This window comes from Ursus maritimus, unplaced genomic scaffold (assembly GCF_017311325.1).
Source record: "Ursus maritimus isolate PB19 unplaced genomic scaffold, ASM1731132v1 scaffold_19, whole genome shotgun sequence".
NCBI classification, from domain to species: Eukaryota; Metazoa; Chordata; class Mammalia; order Carnivora; family Ursidae; genus Ursus; species Ursus maritimus.
Genome location: NW_024424341.1, coordinates 30,912,266 through 30,933,156, shown reverse-complemented (window position 1 = coordinate 30,933,156; position 20,891 = coordinate 30,912,266). Strand labels below are relative to the sequence as shown.

At 46.1% G+C, this 20,891-nt stretch overlaps 1 protein-coding gene and 1 non-coding gene across 2 annotated transcripts in view; one reads left to right on the top strand and one right to left on the bottom strand.

Annotated features, from left to right (window-relative positions):
* VAT1L (vesicle amine transport 1 like) overlaps positions 1 to 20,891 on the bottom strand; it is a 141,883-nt gene that overhangs the window by 103,022 nt on the left and 17,970 nt on the right. Inside the window, exons 2-3 of the mRNA XM_040633624.1 lie at positions 18,244 to 18,373; positions 13,820 to 14,035 (exon numbers count right to left, since the gene is read on the bottom strand). Coding sequence (XP_040489558.1) covers positions 13,820 to 14,035; positions 18,244 to 18,373 — 346 coding nt within the window. The remainder of the gene's footprint in view (positions 1 to 13,819; positions 14,036 to 18,243; positions 18,374 to 20,891) is intronic.
* On the top strand, positions 14,756 to 14,913 carry LOC121103593. Its single transcript, XR_005835840.1, has one exon. It is a non-coding gene; the product is annotated as a small nucleolar RNA SNORA15 (small nucleolar RNA).

The window sequence follows — 20,891 nt, the reverse complement described above, 5'->3', positions numbered from 1 at the left end:
GGATGGATGGATGGATGGAGTCTGGTGAAAGCAATATTGGTAAAACAATGTTGAAGGTACAGAGATGAGAGCGTAGGGAAGCCTTCCAAGAGGCAGTGATATTTAAATGATGAATGCAAATTTGCCAGGCAGAGCAATAAAGGGAACTAGCAAAGCCTGCCAGGTTGAAAAGTGTTTGGTTGCAAGGGGAAGATGGACAGATGGGCATGACAGGAGATACGAAGTTTGGTTGGGGGTGGGGGGGGCAATGACGGGGAGGGATGCTTGAGTTAACCTTTGGCTGAGTATGAATGACTTGTTCAGATGGTTTCGGTTTTCCCCAAAGCAGACCCTAAGATGAAGATCTGAGAGAGGAAAGCCTGTGAAATGGCTTACCCGGGTGAGCAGTTGGACTCATCCCTGGTAGGGACTTTTGAGAGACCGTGTGGATGGTGCTAATGCTTATCCTCCCACCAAAGGGGGAGGAAGCTCAGGAATTTGTCTCCCACCCCTCTGGTCACGTGCTCAGGGATGCTCCCGGGGTAGTCACTCCCATAAGTAACCAGCCCGCCCACACAACGGCCAGGGTCAAACCAGAAAATGACCTCCATGAGTGCTAGCATGAACCGGGACCACGCACCGACCTGCGGGAGGCGGTGTGGGTGGGCATCTGGGTGCCTGCCACAAAGCCTAGTGGGTAGTGACTCTGGTTAGGCAGGGAGAACAGTCCCCTTCCAATCACTTCGTACCCTCGGCACTTCCTGCCTGGGGGTTTTGCTGCTTCCTGAAGCCCACAATGATCTTTCTCTCTCGCTTTTCACATAATCGCCTCCTTGTCTCTGCTTAAATGTCACTCACTCAGTGAGGTTGTCTTTTAAGATTCAATCTGCATCTTCCTGTTTGTTCTCAATGACAGCATCTTGGTCCTTTCTTTATGTGTGTGTGTATATACACGCATATCAAATAAACATATATATTGGTATATATACACATATGTAGAACATATGTATGTATGTACATGTATTTGTTATCTGGCTATGTGCCTATCTCCCTTATGTGCCACTGCCTTCTACTAGACAGCGAGCGTGCTGCCTAGCACAGAGTAAATGCTCACTAAAGGCCCGCTGAGTGATTAAATAGGATCCACCGTCTGCCTCATGTACTTTCTGGCAGAGGAAGCCCGTCTCCTCCATCGTCCCCATTCCTAGCCCCGGGCTTTGGGCACTGTCCTCTCCCCATGCTGTGGGTTTGTGTGGCTGCAGGAGAGCCCTGAGCCGCAGGGAGTAAGACTGGCCTCTGCTTAGCGCCAGAAGGGGAGTCCAGGTCTTGGCATTGAACTCGTAGCCGCTTCTCATCCTGGGGATGGGCTCTAGAGAACAGGGCTCCTTTCAGTGCCTTTTCTTGAGGCTTAAAATATTTGCCCTCCTTAATGCATTCCTCACTGGATGTATCCCCTAATCGCCTAAATCCAGGATTTCAGCCTCCCTAGTGTAATTAACTCCCTGGAAGGGGTTAGAACGTTTTGTGGGAGAATTTCAGGGCCCCTGGGAAATAAGGATTTTGCCAGATAAAATCCATATTTGCTAAACCTGGCAACCCTACTAGGATTGACCTTCTGTCGGGGTTCTGGAGAAGTGGGGAGTAACTCAGCTACCCCTCCAAGCTGGGTAGCTCGGTGCATACCCTCCACGTTGCCCTGTCCCTACGCTTCTCTCCTGCCCTTCCACTGCCACCTGGCTGCTCAGGCCAACGTGACCCTATATGCCATTGGAAAAGACAGCTGGTAACAAGGTAGCTCCCCTGCTCCCAAAATAGGCAAGTAGGCAGAAGCATTGAGCAGATGGGTAAACCTGTACCTGCTGTCACCTTCCTTGTTTCCTGGCCTTACCGTAGTGGTTTAAAACACACGCTTGGAGAAAGACCCATCTGACCATGAATTCCATCTCCATCTTTGCCAACCACGTGGCTTCAGATAACTGACTTCACTTTGGCAACCCTTGGTTTCCTAAATATCAAAATGTGTTGATGATAGTAGTATATTACCTCATAGGGTTGTTGTGAACATCAGTCAGATAATGGGTGCAAGGCACCTGACAGCATGCTTGTGATAAAGTTAAGAAAAAAATATATTCCCATACCCAATTTTAGGTGTGTATATATATATATATATATATATTATACATAAAATTCATAAAACTTGAGAAACTGGAATTTGGCAATTAAAACATCATTTCCAGCAGAACAGTTAAAAATAGCTAAGTGGGTATGTAATGTGCCAGGTCGTGCGCTGACTCCTCGGTCTGTGTCTGCTTTTATTAGCAAATGCTAAATGCAAACAAGAGCGTTACTCCATTACCGTTATCTCTGAGGGAGGGCGTGGCTTAGACGTCATCATGGGCCCCATTTACTGTGTGCTCACCTGGAGCTGGCATCTGGCTGAAGATTCTCTCCTCTCTCTGACTGAGGGACCACAGTGGGAGTGTGGTGATCTCACACCAGCCTCACACACAAGGGGACGGAGACTCAGACAGGTTAAGCAACTGGGTTAAGATCATCCCGTCAGTTGCTGAAGCTGATACGCAAATACAGGTGGGTCTGGCTTCGAAGACTCAACTTCTGTGCCAAGATAAACATAAGCTAGCCTGTATCAATACAGAGGATTGAAACGAATACCAGTGCACCCTTATATCTATATTTCATGTGCCTTACACGTGACAGAGCACTGCCACCGACAGTGATGTCTCTTTCCTCCTGAACTGCTTGCTGTTCTAAGTAAGCTCTCCATACCACTGGTTCTCAAACTTGAGCTTGCACTGGAGACTCCCAGGGGAGCCTTGCTGGAATACAGATTATGGGCCCCATCCCAGTTTCTGACTCGGTAGTAGGTCTGGGGTGGTGCCCAAGAACTGGCATTTCTAGCAAGTACCCAGATGACGCTGATGGTCCAGGGACCACACTTTGGAAACCACTGAATCAACTCACTGAAAACTCACATCAACACTTCATCCTGAGGAGGAGGAAGCTGAGGTCCCAAGAGTTGAAGTAAGTTGCCCAAATAAAGAGAAGTACACCTTTAGTCTTTTATTTGAGCTTCTCTTCTTTAAGCCAATCCCACAATAATGTCACTTCTCTGCCCTTGATGGTGCTGGCGAAGCCCACCACAAGGGCCTAAATCCCAGGGCCCCGTTGACCCAGCTCAGGGCCGTGTCGTGAAGTTATTCCAATGTTTTGGCTGGCACGAGGATGGGAACGGATTAGCCAGGGTAGCACCGTGGTGATACCAGCCCAAAGCACAGAGTCCTGGATACTGCCCTCCCTCGAAGTGCTCTCATGAGGGAAGTCGGAGAGAACACTCTAGAACACAGCCATCTCTAAGTCACCCAGCTGACACCCTGACCCCCTCAATCTATTCACCCTTTGGCAACACAGGAGCTTATGAAAATGTCAACCATGAGTTAAATCTCTGCTCAAAACCTATGACTCCACGTGGCTTTTAGGGTAAGGATAGGGATAAAATGATCAGCATGGCTACTATGTGGTCATTAATCTGCCAGTCACTCATGGTCACTTCTTTCTCCTTTTCTGCTGCCATGGTCATCTTCGTGCAGATTCCATGTCATTGCCCATTCTCGTCACCTGTCCTTCCTCCGCTATGCTTACCTCCCCATCTCCTCCTTATTGTTACATACCAGCTCTAAGTTTCGTTCTGAAGCACAGTCCTCTCTGATCCCCTGGACCAGGTGCATGAGTCCCGTGTTCTACAGCCACAGCCCTGTCCTGCCAGAAGGGAACCGGGGCATCTGGGAAATGGGCATCATATCCACGGAGGCTGCAGGCTTCGGGGCGGGAGGAGAGTGGGAGAGAAAGAAGGAAGAAAGTAGAAAAAAGAAAGAGAAAGAAACAGAGGGACGAAGAGAGACAGAAAGGCACCTAGAAAGAGAGAAATAAAAAAGCAAGCTCAAGAGAGATACAGAGAAACAGAAAGATAGATGAAGAGAAAGAGCCCATGCAGAGAGAGATGAGAGAGAGACAGGGTTGGGGGTTATGACCAAGTGTGGTGATGGTGGGCCGGGAAGGATGGGGCAGGGTGAGAGAAGGACTCCAGCTCATGTAAGCAAAGGCGGGGTTCACATTTCACCTCAGTATCCTGCCGCACAGCTGAAAAGCCCAAGTGCGTGTTGAATGGGGGGAGGGGTGGATGGTGTTGAGTATCATGGAGTGAGCTGCAGGGTGCCCCGGGGCCAGCCCGGGCACTAGGGTACCCAGGCCTGTGGCCAACACCCTGGTGGTGTCTGTGAGGACAGACGAGGCTGCTTCTTGCTCGGCATCTCACTCTTTCCCAGCTGAACTGATTTTTCATCTTAATAAGGGCAATAATATTCTGGAAAGCAACTGTGGCCTTTTGGGTGTGTCACTGGGGTAGTGGATGGGTCCCCAGGGTGCTATAAACTCAGCCAAGACTAGTTCATGTGTTGGGAGTTCTTGGCATGTGTCCACAGGCTGGAACTATGGAGCTAGATTTTCCTTAAAGTCTAACTATGTCTTCTGTGTTTGAGGAAAGTGGTGTTTGAAAGGGGGCTTGTGTGACCATCCCACGAATCCCCGGGCACGTGGAGCAGCCAGCTGTCAGGGAAGATCCACAAAGGGAGCTGCGATCGGCCTTACCTCCAGCTTGCAGCCACCAGCCACCAGTCGACTGTACTGTTTGCTGCCCACTGGCTTCTGGCTGAAAAAGCCAGGGTACCCCTGAGTAACATTCTCTGATCAGATAATGATAATAATAACGTGATGGTAATAATAATACTAATCATAGCCACTGACAGTTGAGTTTTCTGGGTGCCAGAGAGCATACAAAGCCCATTACATAGTGCTCTTTTAAAACACCATAGAAAAACGATGAGATAGGTATTACACCCATTTTTTTTACAGATGAAGAAACAAGGTCCAAGGAAGTTAAAGTACTTGTTCAAGGTCCCTCATCTGGAAACTAGAGAAGCTAGGATGAAAACCAGCTCTGACTCTGGGATCTGGGCTTTTATGTTCCGTAACTTCAATGCTACCTTTTTGGACCCCATCTTTCCCCTTTCCCTTTTTCTTTCCTTCATTCCCTCTACAAATATCTTTCAACTGACACTATTGTGTTGGGACCTGGCTCAGTGCTCAGGACAAAAGGATGAAGAGATCACACCATCCCTGCCTTCACCGACACGACAGCCAGAGCTTACTTTGAACTGCATAGTTAACATCAGGGGCAGCTCCGTGAGTGCTCAATCGTCCTGACTCCTTGATTAGTTGGCCATGTCAGCAGAAGACCCTCCCCTCCTCCTGAGGATGCTTCAGTTCCTGGGCAACCCCAGATCCTCCTCAGCTCCTGGGGGGAAAGCCCACCAACAAAACCCATGGAGTGGAATCCATTTTAGCTCAGGGCTTCTCTCAGCATTGCCAGCCTGTCAGCACTGCCTCATAGTTGAAAACATGGGCTCTGTATTCAAAGGGGCCTGAGTTCGCACACCAGCTCTTCTTCATAGCTGTGTGACCTGGAGCAAGTTACTTGACCTCTCTGTGTCTCCATTTCTTCGTCATAATGGGGATGTGATAGTATCTGCCTCACAGGCAGTGAATGGAAATGACTGGGCTCGATCTGTTTAGCCCTTATCCCCTTATGAACCAATACATTTATTTAACTACAATTGAATGAATGAATCCCATCTCCGAGGCCAAATTTAACCTTTAGAATATTTATGATAAAGATGGTTTCTTTGACCCAGTCATGATTTACTCTAAAGGAGTTAAAAGCAACTAGAATAAAGACCAAATGAGGCTTTTGCAGACACAGACATTGCTTGGAGGAAGTGTTCTTAGATACATTTTTTTGTAACCTAAGCCATACTGCCGACGTGAGGAATCCAAGCACTAGCTGCCAGCCTCAGAGGTTTCCAGAAGCAAGGAGGTGGGGCGTTGCTCCATGACATGTCACCGAAGCACCTCTGACATTTAGGCAGGTGAGGGCCTCTCCCTGGGGGTCCTCGGAGAGCAAGGAGTCAGCCATTCCAGAGTCCTCGGGCTGCGGCCCTTGCTGCTGGAGCTGCCGAACCATTTATCCTCATAACTTCGATTATTCATGAAGGGTATGGCAGAGCCACTTTGTCCTCTTTAAATTTTCAGAGGCTTCGTTTCCTTGTGTTGTAGCCCCTGGGGAGCAGGAGGTCCTGCTCTAGTGAAGTCCTCCTTGTCTGGGGTATAAGGTGGAGCAGGCAGAAGAAACGAGGGGAGGCGCACACGCTTCCGAGGCCACTGCTATGGTAAGAGCACTAGATCGGGAGTCCCCGACCCTGGATATTTGTGCTCAGATTTGAGCCTTCCTGGTAATGAACATTGAAGCCTTAGAAACAACACCAAACCCCTTAATCTAGGAAATTATAATCGCCAAATTTCACTGGTGTCTATCCCGTGCCAACAACTGCCCCACGTTTACAAGTACCACCTAAGGCTGGCATTAGTATCAGCCCATTTTACAGATGAGGAAATTGAGTCTTGGTGGTTGGGCAGGTGGGGCTGGGGTCTGACTCTAGAGCTCATGCTCCATCTCCTCACTGCCATGTGCTGTCCAGTGGGCTCCAGTGCAGGAGAGCTGTTACAAGGGCTACAATGAGTCACATTTTCAACAGTTCCACTACACGGCTAGTGTTTGTTTGACACAAGTTGGTGTCTGTCTTTGTTTCCTTCCTGCCCTAAGGTCTCATGCATGTCATGCTAGTTGGGATGCTAAGGGATACAGGCTGAGCATAGCTGGACCATGGAGTGATGGAGGGGTGATAGGTGGGACAGCCACAGGGCCGTGAAAAGGGCGCCTCATTCAATGAGTAATGCACGCTGAATGCAGACAAAAAACCCTGTGAAGAATACTCAGTGTTGGACGGCATGAGCACGATTACTGAGGGCTGCTTAAGAGATTGAAATTTACAGGATCACCAGGAATGATTTTTACTTCCCCCTGGGATTAGCTCAATGACAGGGCTCTCCTTAGCTCAGCAAATAACTCTTCTAGAACATAGAAAAATGGCATGCAACAGCTTTTTGATTCACAGATGTTTACTGCACTTATTAAGTAGCAAGGAACAGGCACAAAAAGAGTAAGACCCAGGTGTTCTGACGGAGGGGACTTATAGATTGGGGGAGGGGATAAGATGAGCAAACCAACAAATAATAAAAACAATAATAGCTAAAACTTCGTGTCGGGTCCTATGATAAGTGCTTTCTAAGCACCAACTCATTTGACATACGTAAAAACCCTCTGCAGAGTAAATGTAATGTTAGTTAGTATTCCCATTATGTCAGTGAGGGAACTGAGTAGCCTGCCCGAGGTGGTGGGCTTTGGATGTAGACTGTCTGCCTCCAGGGTCCATGCCTTCGCCCTTACCGTGGGGTACAGCAGAGGGAGGAAGTGGGTGCAGCCCAGGGATGCAGGAGAGCCACATGCCCTGTGTGTGCAGTAATGGAAATGCGATGCTAGCTGCTGTAACAGGTGATCCCTGGAATCTCAGTAATTAAGAAAATAAGAGTTTCTTTTCTCCCCCTGCTCACATAAAGTCTAAATGGCAGTGGGGCAAGGGCAGGGATAGGACACGGCCTGAAAAGGCAGCCACTGAGGGTCCTGAGGGGGTGGAGGCTCTGCCATCTTTAATGTACGCTCCCCCAGGTCAGCCTTGCCATCTGCCGGGAAACTGGGAAGACAGAGAGCATGGAGGGTCTCCCAGGAAGGGGCAGGCCTGCAAGTGATCTGCATCACATGGCCTCTGCCATGTCCCATTGGCTTGGGTTCAGGTGTGTGCTCCAGCTGGACACAGGGGCAGGGGCGGGAGAAGGTGGCTTGAAAATGCTGTCCGTAGCTGGACAGCCAGCTCCGCCACACACCTGTGTGAGCTGCGAGTCCTTCCATGTTACTGAAAGAAGAGGAATGGGGGGAAGTGGCCAGAGAGAAAGACAAGATCCAGAAGATGAGGGCCATTTGTGTCAAGAAGCTCAGGAGACTGAACGTGATCCCACCAACAGTGGGAGTCTCCGTGGGTTATAAGCAAGGAGTGACAAGAGCAGATCGGTATGCTGGCTGCAAGTACAGAGCTGACCTAGGAGGGGAGACAGTGCACGCAAAGGCAATCAAATGCCCACTACAGGAAAGTGGGTGAGAGAGGCAGGGGCCATGAGAAAACCAGCAGGAGGTGGGGCAGGGAGAGGCAGGTGGATATAACAAATGTCCTATTGTCTAGATTCTTTATACCTACCCCTGCCTCTATTTCTCATGAATGCCCTACCCTCCACCTCCGCCTCCAGTCTTGTCCACTGTGCCCGCTTATCATCCTGAGATCCCAGTGCAAATGCCACTTCCTTAGGGAAGCCCCCCACCCACCAACTTCACCCCCTGCCTCTACCCCAGGTCATTTCCCTAATATAAGCACTATATTGGCTTATATCTCGCTTTCGTGGGACTTGGCAAAGTTATTCATGTGATTTTGTGAGTTCTATGCCCACCTTTCTTTGATTTATAGGGCTTCTTGCTGAAAGAAGAAAATCTGGTCTTTTCTCTGTTGAATGCCTAGTGCCTAATCTGATGTCTGGAACTGGGTGGGCCCTTGTACCTCTGTGCCGAATGAGCGACTAAATGAAGGAATGAATCATAAGATATGGAAACTGATCCCATGCAGGAGAAGGGCTCCCAGTGACTCCTGGGTTGTTGGCTAGGTTGGCCAGGTAGATGCTGGTACCTTTCATGATCAATGATGATGTTGTTTTCAACAAAATATTCTCACGTAGTGATTCTGCAGACGGTTGTGTCCTCTCTGCTAAAATGGAATGACTATCCGATACATCCAAATCCTCCAGCACACTGAGGACCCTGCTCTCACCAGGCTCTACCTCTTTAATGTTAACATGACGAATGGTCAGTTGGCCATTGACAGAGGACCACATGAGGTGGGGAGCCTCAGGACGCCCCCTCCAAAGATCCCAGCTCTCCCCTCCGTGGCTGCTCCCTTACAGGGATTTGAATGGCATGGTGAAATGCCCCATCCATAATGAATAGAACTTAATAATTGAGTAGTAGCCATTTAAGTCTGTCTGAAAGTTAAGCTCTGCTTTCCTTTCTAAGATCTGCGGCCCATCGCAGGCTGCTCCTCTCTTGTTCAGATGACATGATGCAAAGGTGAAAGGACGCCAAAAACTGGAAAGCATCAAATGTCAGACACAGTAATGCTGCTCTGTAGAAACTGAGCACATCCCAACCGAGATGCTCCAAGCCATAGCAGCTTGTTAAATGGGTCGGGCAGCAAAATCCTTGTTGTGAGTTCCTGACATGAGCCCTACTCTGTTGCTTTATCTTGTTACTTTTCCTTTAAGAGATTGTAATAAGCCCATTTTCGACCAGACTCAAAAGATACGATCAGGGGCATTACCTTCTCAGCCCATCTGGTTCTGCTCTTGTCAGGGGGAATGTGTCTTCAAAGATGTGACAGAGCAGTGTAGACACTGGAGTAGTTCCATTGAGAAAGTAACCTGCTCTGAATGGAATTATTTTCTTATGCAGTGGGCCCCCCCCTCCCATCCACAGTTTTTCTGTTTGTGGTTTCAGCTACTCGCGGTCAACCCGCAATGATCCATAGATAATCCATCTGCAAGAAGCAGATAACCCTCCTTCTGGTCAGAAGGTCAATAGTAGCCTAACGCTACATCCCAGTGCCTAAATCGTTCACCTCATTTCAGGTCAGCATATAGGCATTTTCTCACCTCACATCATCACAAGAAGGGTGCGTACAGTACAATAAGGTATTTTGAGAGAGAGATCACCATAACTTTTATTACAATATGCCGTTGCAGTTATTCTATTTACCACCGTTGTTATTCATCTCTTACTGTGCCTAATTTATAAATTAAACTTTATCATAGGCGTGTACAGATAGGAAAAAACATGGGCTACGTAGGGTCTGGTACATCTGCAGTTTCAGGCATCCACTGGGGAGGGGGTCTTGGAACGTGTCCCCTTTGGATAAGAGGGTCTTGCTGTGCTGTATTAATGTCCTTCAAAATTATAGCTTAGGCTGGTATTCCTCACATTCTGTCTGCAAATTCCCCAGCCTTTGATAAAAACCAAACAGTAGTCTTGGTGCCATTAGAACTGCATACTTCATATTAACTAGAGTTAGGAAACTTTATCCTAATTGGGGTTTTTTTTGGTTTGTTTTTTTAGAGAGGAAGAGAGGGAGGAGCGGAAGGAGAGAGAGAGAGATAGAGAAGCTTAAGCAGGCTCTACACCCAGTGCACAGCCTGACTCGGGGCTCAGTCTCACAACCCTGAGTTCACAACCTGAGCCAAAATCAAGAGTTGGATGCTTAACTGACTGAGCCACCCAGTTGCCCCTATCCTAATTAGGTTTAATCTTTGTCATCTTATCAACGTCAAGTGAGAAACATGTACCTGGACCACAGCTCTTGGCTCTACAGTTAACACTGGGTAGAGGTTGAACAAATATTTGTCTAACAAATTAATAAATGAAGGAATGAACGATGTGGGTTCTCCCAACATTTTGGGTTGTTGAATGGAGACAGTAGATTTTGGGATTAGCCAGATTTGGGATCCTAGTTCTTTTGCTTGCTACTTGGATTTTTTTTCAAGCCCGTCGGGCCCTCTGCAGTGAGAAGGGAGGCAGCCCAGGGAATGTGGCTGTCTTCATTTCCTATTGCTGCTGCAATGAGAGCTACCCACAAATCACCACAAATAGTGGCCAAAAACAAAACAAAACAAACCCAACACTGTTGTATTATATTTTGTTCTGGAGATCGGAAGTCCAGAATGGATTTCACTAGGCTAAAATCAAAGTGTTAGAGGGGTTGTGTCCCTTCTGGAAGCTCCAGGAGGAGAGCCCATTTCCCTGTCTTTTCCAGCATCTAGACACTGCTCACATGCCTTGGCTTGTAGTCTCTTCCTCCATCAGCAAAGCCAGCATTGCACCATCTTTAAATCTCTTTTTGACTCTTCTACCTTCCTTTTCCATCTGTAAAGAGTGTTGTGATGACACTGGGCACCCCTGGACCATCCAGGCTAATCTATCCATCTGAAGGTCTTTACCTTAATCACATCTGCAAAATTCCTTTGACATGCAAGGTAAACTACTCGCAGGTGCCAGGGATGAGGACATGGATGTCAGTGGGAGGTCATAATCCTGCTACCACAGCGATCATGAGCCAGAGGCTGCACTTAGCGGATTTGTTCAACAGTGGTGGGAAGCACCTCCATTGCTCCTCAGGGTACCCCAGACAGTGCCTAAAAAGCACGCCCTAGGGAGTCCCCCCCCCCCCCACCATGAGAGCAATGTCTGCTTGTTTCCTTGGGAGGAACCTAGCTCTGCCTGGGGTTGACTCACTGCTGTTTCCACTGTGGAGCAATGGAATGGTCTGGGCTTTCCCTAAGACTCCTTGGTTTTTGTATGATAGTGTCAATTCCACCCAGCTTGGTTGAGTATTCACATATGTGGATGTGAACTTGGCCAAAAGTCTTTCCTCTAATGGCCACCTCGAATTCAGTGCTGCACACTACCTATCAATTCTTGGTTGGGAGAAACACCATTTGAAGAGACCCACTACCTAAGAGTTGGGCCATCCAATGACACCTTTAAACTCTCCGTAGGTTAGGGGCGCCTGGGTGGCACAGCGGTTAAGAGTCTGCCTTCGGCTCAGGGCGTGATCCTGGCGTTATGGGATCGAGCCCCACATCAGGCTCCTCTGCTAGGAGCCTGCTTCTTCCTCTCCCACTCCCCCTGCTTGTGTTCCCTCTCTCGCTGGCTGTCTCTCTCTCTGTCAAATAAATAAATAAAATCTTTAAACTCTCCGTAGGTTAAACCAGACCACATCCTTTTGGCCCCGGGATATCTGCTTTCACTAATTTTTGCTTTACTTTGGTGCTATTAGATGACATTCAGGGCACACCATAAGAAAAAGCATCACGGAAATAGTTGCATTTATTATAACAGTTTTGTGGAGGATGGTTTAATGCTTGTCGGCATACATTTCCTATGAGAAACCACAGAGAAATACTTCCAGTCTCAGAACCCAGGACTAGCTATGGTTTCCCCTGCTAACTGGTTTGTTTCCCTCAAATGAACACCAGCTCCCATGGCTGGTTGTTTTTCCCACTATGCACTCACTATTAGGAAGAATCTACAGCAAAGCTTTAGGATATCGGAGGCCACATTATGGGCACCCACTTATTTTCCAACCTCATTGTCCCTTCCCCCTGTTTGCCTACATCTGTTTCACATTTTGGATCTTACTGTTTCAGTGTCTAGAAGCCCAGAATAAGGCATGCTAAAAACTTCTTGTTATCTCCCAAGATTTTCTTCTCTTTTGTGGGACACATGCCCCTGATACATTCCTCTTTATTCCAGGAACAAACTCAAAATGAAAATAATAATAATAATAATAATAATAATCACACGAAAGGAAGCCTCATCAGTGCCAATGTTTAAACACTGGTCCCCAGCAGAACTGGGTTCAGCACCACTGTAGACACTGGAGCTTATACTGACAATATGAAAACAAGTCTCCGGCACTTTGTATGCTGAGCACACAGAGACCATAAATGCCAGCATTCTAAATGGCTTGCTTGCTGCTAGTAGACTCACTGGCACTGAAATCCATTTCTTTACTAAGGATGTTTAGCTTTTATTATATCTTTACTCATGGTCAGAAGACATCAGCACATTTGCTAACGCGATGGAAGATATTCCTCATAAGGCCTTCCGAAAGTTTTATGTCTCTGCCTTCACGTTTTTGTATGCGAGTTTGTCTTCTAGGAAAGGAAAACAGAAAGGCACTTCACACTGTGTAGGGTTTTGATAGTCGTAGAAAGCCAAGATAAGAAAAAAATTAATGTTGGCAGAACTTCCAGGGAAAACATCTTTGAGATGGACCCAAACATACGAGTTCATTTCTGAGCTTATCAAACCACAGAACCACCAGTACCGAGAGCAAACCCTCCTAAAGGCTGTATTAGGAACTTGTCTTTATTCTCTAACCCACAGAATCCAGAACACAGTATGTATTCAGTAAATACTTGTTGAATGAATGAGTTATACCTCTCGCACCTCTCGCACTCAGAAGGCTAAAGTTCTACTCGGACCCCAGTAGACTGTGATGGAAACACAGTCCTTGCCATGTGGTGGGTGTACAACGGCGACTGACTGACTGGCACTGAGACGTATCCAAACCATAGAAGAAATTTCTGCCATCCCTGAACTGCAAGGCAGCAATTTCGTATTTCCATTATTTCTCCCCTTCTCAAAGACACACCTGACAGGTGATAGCATGTTCAACAATGCTCACAGGTATTCTTAGGTTATGTGTATTTCCCAGTTTGCTAATACAATCTCCGTTCACCTCTCCCACTCAAGAAAATATAGCAGAACACAAATGAATAAGGATGTCATGAATATGGGAACAACCTAGAATCCATGGCAATTTATCGACGAAGTAAGTCATCACCATTTTGGTGTTTCAGATAATATTAGCAGTACATGACTAATGAGGCATCGCACCATGATTGACGCAGCAGTCCATTGTGATACAAAGACTGAAACCATCTCTGAGACCCGCTGAGTCCTAACATGCCATCTTGAAGACCTCTCAGACTCCAGAGGCTCATCCTGCCCCCAACACAGTCCTCTGTATGAGCTCTGCCATGCACGTGAGCTTCATCCAGAACCTCAAAGATCATCGCTACTAATGCAACTGGGTATCAGTCCACTTTCACCGTTACGATTACAAGGAAGAGGATGCACGACCAACCAACTTACCACGCCGCCGCCAGCTGAGTGCACGAGCACAGACATTCCTTCTCGGAGGTTGGCGACTTCAAAGAGCATCATATAGGCTGTGACGAAGTTCATGGGGAATGCAGCAGCCTCCGAGTAGCTCATGTCATCTGGGATCTTGTAGACAAATTCCACTGGCGTGCAGACCACCTCTGCCCAGGCGTTGTAGTTGACAAATGCCATGACACGGTCCCCGATCTGGGAATGGGGAGGCACAGGGTTAATGGAAGCTTCTTACTCTTTTTTGAAAGATTTCTCAAATCCTCTTGAGAACCTAGAGGAAATTATAGATTCCTTCCCAGAAAAACAAAAAACAAAAAACAAAAACAAAAACCAACCAAATCCTCCAGTATGCTCATCCTCCCCTGCCTCCCAATTCCGAGGCATTCGTGGATGCTCTGAAGCCCATCTATGAAAACTTGCTGGGGGCCATGGAAGCCAGGTTCTCTACCCCTCTTCCCGAGCATAAATGTACAATGTCATCACATCACACACCGTGGCATGTTAGTGTCACAAGCTCATTTTACAGACTCAACCTCTTATCTCATCTCTGGTTTGGAGTTGAGGAGAACTAAGCCATAAGGAAATTTAAACAGGCAGAGCTGGAAGTAAAATCTACTCTCATCTGTTTTCTTCCACTCCTTAGGGATTCCCTGCCAGGCTAATTTATTGGGGCATTTGCATCAAAAGGTTAGCACTGGATTACCAATCACAGTAGATGTGAGATGTGGTGCATCAGAAGAGCCGTGTAAATCTAAGTGCAGGAGGCTGAACGAGAACAGCCAGACTTAGAGCAAAACAGGAGGGTGCCATGTGACGAACAAGTAGCCCTTTTTTGGACACATGTTATACGGTAGGCACTGTCCTAAGGGCGTCACATGTTTTAATTCATCTAATCTTTACAAAACCCCTAAGAAGGCATGGCTGAATACTGTGTTCTCTTTATCAGTTGTTTACATAGCCAGATATCATGCAAAAAAAAAGAAAGAAAGAAAAAAGCATTCTTCCCTTTAAAGTGGTTACGATGGCATGCCAAGTCTTTTCATAGCATATCATTATTAAAGGGAAATACAAATGAGTGAACTGATATTAATAGCTTGTGTGAGCTGCCAAGTGCTGGTGAAGTTGAACCACTCTGCTGTTTGATGTGAGTCGCTTGGACTAACGCGATATTCAAATTGCTGTGGTCAGAGTGAATTTTCAATAAATGAATGGCTTTCATACATATGTGCTTTAGTTTCATATATTTAAAACTGAGTCTCCTGTTTTATTTTCTCTGTAGCTTAGCACTTCTCTTCTTTCCCTGCTCAACAAACAACAACAAAAGCCTCCTATGAGATGGGCCCATAAGAGCTCACATTACAGATGAATGGTTATAGATTTTACAGACATTGAAATTGAGGCCAAGAGGAATGAAAGCACATGCCCAAGGTCATGTAGCTAGGGAGTAGCTGAGCCAGGATTTGAGTCTCTCAAGGCTGACTCCAGATACAAATGATGAATTCATCACACCTGGGGTAAGCACTACAAAGACGACAGAGTTCTCTAAGGGTGTACACCAGGGGGACCGACCGCCTCTGGGAATATTAGTATAACTCTTTACATTCCTTTAGCTATAAAATGAGTCTATTAGGCAAGGGTCCTTATGGAGATTAAGTAACGTAATATGCACACAGTGTACTTGGTGTGACGCATGTAAGGTGAGGGAAGAACAATCAGTGTTAACTCTTAAAGAACAGACTGGTTCCTGGTCTCATGGAACTCACAGTTCAATGATCACATGCTAAACACAGACCCACTGTATTTCACGAAGCAGAAGGAACTGCTGTCTAATGAAGGAACCGATGGAAAGGAGAGGCTGTCCCATCGGCAGTGAGTGCCCCAATCCCTGGAAGGGCTGAAGACCAACTGATGAATGATGGGAATTATCATCTTAAATGCAACTGCTTGGACCAGAGCATAACCAAGGTCTAACACTGGCATCCACTTTTGCACAGAATGGTGCAAACCCAAAGGTACATAGTACCATGGAGTGGCTGATGGTGCCCAGTGTCAACACAAGGGCAGTAAGAGTAGTTCAGCCACCTCAACAGTGATGGTCACAGCCATCACAGCAGGGCTGACCACCCCAGCGCTCTCCTTCAACTTTGTGCCATCACTTCCTTATAAAAATGGCAGGAGTGGCTTAGCTATCACATCAGCCCTAGCATGAGTCCAGAGGTAGGCAGCTTTTTTTTTTTTTTTTTTTTTAGTATCCAGTTCACCTCATTATTTGATTTTGTTAATAAAAAGAAATTAGTCCTGGGTGACTAAGCCCCTATTATTCCTTTACTGCTGTGCCTCTGGAGACAACTTTCCAAGCCACCCTTGCAATGGATCAAACCAAGAGAGCTGTTCAGTGTGCTGCCCCGTGATATTCCATCTCCGACATGGTTGAAAATCTTAAGTCAAAATCTTAGGGGGAATGTTAGTATCAGTTTTCCCCCAAGTCACACCCTGATTGGAAACCTGTAGGTGGCTTCATTCATTTGTTTGTGTAGCTGAAAGTCACTGGCGGAGAGTGGGGGTGAAGGGGAGGATTGACAATAAGTAAGCCAGGTCTAAGCAGCAGAAGAGAGATCACGTATAAGGGGAAAAATATATAATCAAGCATTGTATGCCCTTCTTCTAAGCCCAGGCCAACGACATCCCTACCTACTGTTATCTTCTAAAATAATGGATTATTTAAGCAAGGCTCAGGATTAATAGTGTTAGGAGTATGATCTTTTCCTTTGGGACCGGGTGGAGGAATGAACAGATACGATTTCTCATATGCAGCACTTTCAGGGAGAGACGGCGCTGCCTCTTGTTATATTGCTAACCTGGGGACAGAAAATGCAAAGTCATATGAAAGAAAGGAAGAATTGCGTTTACTTCTTTCTGAACACTTTTCTGCTGTATTATCTGGAAACCAGTGACAAAAAGACTGATGTGTGGGATGAGATTTTTCAGACATGCAGCACAGGGAATTTGGAACATATTGATATTTTCAGAGTATATGGAGGCTCAGATGCACTGAGCCTGAGTAGCAGCCCAATTCAATGCCAAGGGCATTTGGGCATTGCATTTATAGGATTTTCCTTTCTGCATTTAGCTCTGCAGCATTTGCAGGTTGGGAGCAGGGGTGAAGATCTGGTGACTTGAACCCATGTTCAACTACCTTTCTGGCCTCACTGGAAACAACTGTACCCTTTTGAACTTCATCTCCAAAGGGAAAATAACAATCTTTCCCTCACAGCGTTGTGGTAAGGCTGAAGAAGGACGACTTACCCATGTTTCTGGTTATGGTGGATTCTCGAATGTTAGCTCTGTTCATTTCTCCCTGGGGAAGCACTTAAGTTATGAGCGAGAGCTCTTGTACCTGATTGGCATTGGCTTTTCTCACTCCAAACTGCTGCAATTTTCTGCGATTGATTTGCCCACAGTTTTTTAGTTGTTAGAGACCGGATTCTATTTGATTTGCATTGCAGTGGTAGGAAGGGTCATATATCTTTTCATCGATTACAGATTTTTTATTATGGAGAATTTCAAACACGTACAAAATAGTCAGAAAAATATAATAACCCTTTTTATCCATTGCCCGGTTCCCAAAGCCATCAACCCATGGCCAATTCTGTTTCATTGGCAGGTACCTCTACCCTGTGCCTTTATTTATTTATTTATTTTTTTTTAAAGATTTTATTTATTTATTTGACAGAGATAGAGACAGCCAGCGAGAGAGGGAACACAAGCAGGGGGAGTGGGAGAGGAAGAAGCAGGCTCATAGCGGAGGAGCCTGATGTGGGGCTCGAACCCAGAACGCTGGGATCACGCCCTGAGCCGAAGGCAGATGCTTAACCACTATGCTACCCAGGCGCCCCTACCCTGTGCCTTTAAAATCACTTTCCCAGTGTCTGAAAGAATCATTTATAAATGATTACGTAAATGCATCAGTTAAGTACATATTTAAAGGAACCAAATTATGAAATACAGAGGATATTTCTCCCCAACTTCTGTGTTTTGTAGTTGGTTTTTGAGCCTGAAGTGGGGGGAAATTGGGAGCCATGGGTAGGGTGAGGGGATATGCACACCTATTCAATCCAAGGCCAGATATTCTTGTTAACAGCTATATTACGTGAACAAAGGGGAAGACAAATTTTTCTCTGGCCACTTCACCAGGCTGTTCCCAAGAGCAACCAAGAGGGTACACGAGAAAGGCACGAGGCATGTGGAAAATCCTGTCATTTATAAACATGTTAATAAAGCCTACCAATAAGATGACAATAACACACATCATAGATTCTCTCAAACATTTTTTTCATCATCTTTTATATCTCCACAGATTCCAGATAGATCTTACTTTCCTCCATCGTTAGTCGACACATTACCTCGTATCCTTTCACGCTGTCCCCCAGAGCTTCGACAATCCCAGAACACTCAAATCCTGGCACCAGGGGAGTCTTGGGAGGGTTGTCGATGTTCCCCTGTCGCACCATCAAGTCAATGAAGTTTAAACCGCTGTGAATGGCAAATGTGAAAAGAGAAACATTCAAAATGGAATCCAAGAGAATGCACTTGGCTTTTCTTCCATCCCCTTCCTGGCCCTCTCTTCCTTCCCCCATTCCTCTCTCTTGTCTTTTTTTCTTTCTTGCAAAATATGCCTAATAGCAAGTCATGTGACTGGATGTTGCTAATAAAGCAAAAACAATGATCTCTACAGACAAGGAATGCTTTCCTGGCAGTTAGAATAGCCATTGCAGACATTACCCTCCGATTTAAAAGACAGCACCTTTGTCCTCTCTTAGAGCCTGCCTACTCCGCCTCTAACAACACGTATTGGCTAGCCTGGTCATTAGCCATTCTAGCACTTGCTCAAGGGCAAAGAATATACTAGGAAGAAATTTTAAGAAGACACATGGAAAGCAGCCAGACACAATGGCCAGCTAATCTATGAGAAAGAGAAAGTGGGAAAAAAAGACAAATTTAAATGATCTCAAAACAACTGTCACAGATGAGTCATCAGTCAGCACACAAACTCATACCAGCACTGTGCCATCCCCAACACCCATAATGGCGAATATGAGCCATCAAGGAACTAATTACATCCAGCTGGGGGACTTAACTGGAACTGAGATCAAACGGATGGACCAATGTATTAATACTGGAGGGTTTGTTTCAAAAGTCTTAGTTCTCTCTGGATGAGAAAAGGGACTAGGTCTTTTCTATTAACATATTACTTTTGAAATAGTAAAGGAAGTGAAAAAGCCAGTAGGTAGGGGGGCGCCTGGGTAGCTCAGTCGGTTAAGCATCTGCCTTCGGCTCAGGTCATGATCCCACGGTCCTGGGATCGAGTCCCACATTGGCCTCCTTGCTCAGTGGGGAGTCTGCTTATCCCTCTGCCTACCGCACCCCTGCTTGTGCACCCTCTTTCTCTCTCTCTCTCTGACAAATAAATAAAATAAAAAGCCAGTAAGTAGGGGAATTAAAAGAAAAAGATGATGGGGCGCCTGGGTGGCACAGCAGTTAAGCGTCTGCCTTCAGCTCAGGGCGTGATCCCGGCGTGATGGGATCGAGCCCCACATCAGGCTCCTCCGCTATGAGCCTGCTTCTTCCTCTCCCACTCCCCCTGCTTGTGTTCCCTCTCTCGCTGGCTGTCTCTATCTCTGTCAAATAAATAAATAAAATCTTTAAAAAAAAAAAAAAAAGAAAAGAAAAAGATGAAGAGCACCAGAAGCAACCCAACAGCATGTCCCAGGGTGGGCTTGACAAACTTCGTTGCCGAGCTGCCAAGAACGCAAAGGTCCAGTCTCTGTACTTGGTGCGGCCCAGGCCCAGTGCGCCTCCTGCCCTCTGATTTCCAAGAACTCTTTTGCTTCTCCCCACCTGTCTTTAGAACAGAACCTCTTTGTTTGTGTCGTCCCTGTCTCATGAAACCAAAAGACACAGACTAAAACAAATACAGTAATCAATAACCCTAAATCATCCACTGGACAGACATTATTGACCTCATTTTTTTTTTTTAAACAAAACCAGTAACACTGTGCAAAGATAATAAGTTATTTGCTCAAGGCCACACAGTGAAGAGTGAAGCCACGGACTTAAACTGGGGTCTGCACTTTTCTTTTGCCAAGCTATACACCTTCTTAATTATAGTTTCCAGTATTCTCTAAGGTAATTTGATTTTCACTTAGAAATTGTTTGGGGCCACCTGGGCGGCTCAGTCGGTTGAGCATCTGCCTTCGGTTCAGGTCATGGTCTCAGGGTCCTGGGATCGAGCCCCACATCAGGCTCCCTGCTCAGCTAGGAGTCTGCTTCTCCCTTTGCTCCTCCCCCTGCCTTGCTCTCTGCCTTTCTCTTTCTCTCTCTCAAATAAATAAATAAATCTTAAAAAAGAAAAAAAAGGAATTTGTTTTGGGATGGTGGGGACTATTTTCATGACCCGGGCTCACATAGAGGGTAATCTTCAGATTTCTCTCTTACCTAATATTCATTTACATGGCTCTTAAACATTTAAGATTGTTGCAAAAAAAAAAAAAATAGTACTGGAAAATGCTTAATAAAATATTCTGCTAGGTGATCTTACTTTTCTCAAAGGTTAGTATAATTTTAACAAAGAAGACCTTAATTTGTTCCTCCCATACTGTTACTCAAAGCCTATGTTTAAAGGGTTATAACCAAGACACTGCAGCCTGAAGGAATGAAGACAGGTTTGACAAAGGGACCCTCAAAACCTCAAAGCAAAGGACGAGAGACGTGACAGAAGACACAGGGAAATGTGGGGATAGTCCCTTGACAAGATAACGCTCTGTAACATCACAGGACAGTGCAGTTTGCAATGTGCATTTGCGCACATTTCACAAAGCCTTGTAACAATCCCAGAAAGGCAACAAGTGCAAACGTTATTATTCCCATTAAATAGATGTGAATAACGAGACTCCTTCGATAAGAAACCTGACTTGTCCAAGACAATACAATCAGCAAATGGCAGAGCTAAGACTTGAATTGAATCAAGGTCTTCAAACTCCTTGTTTATTGT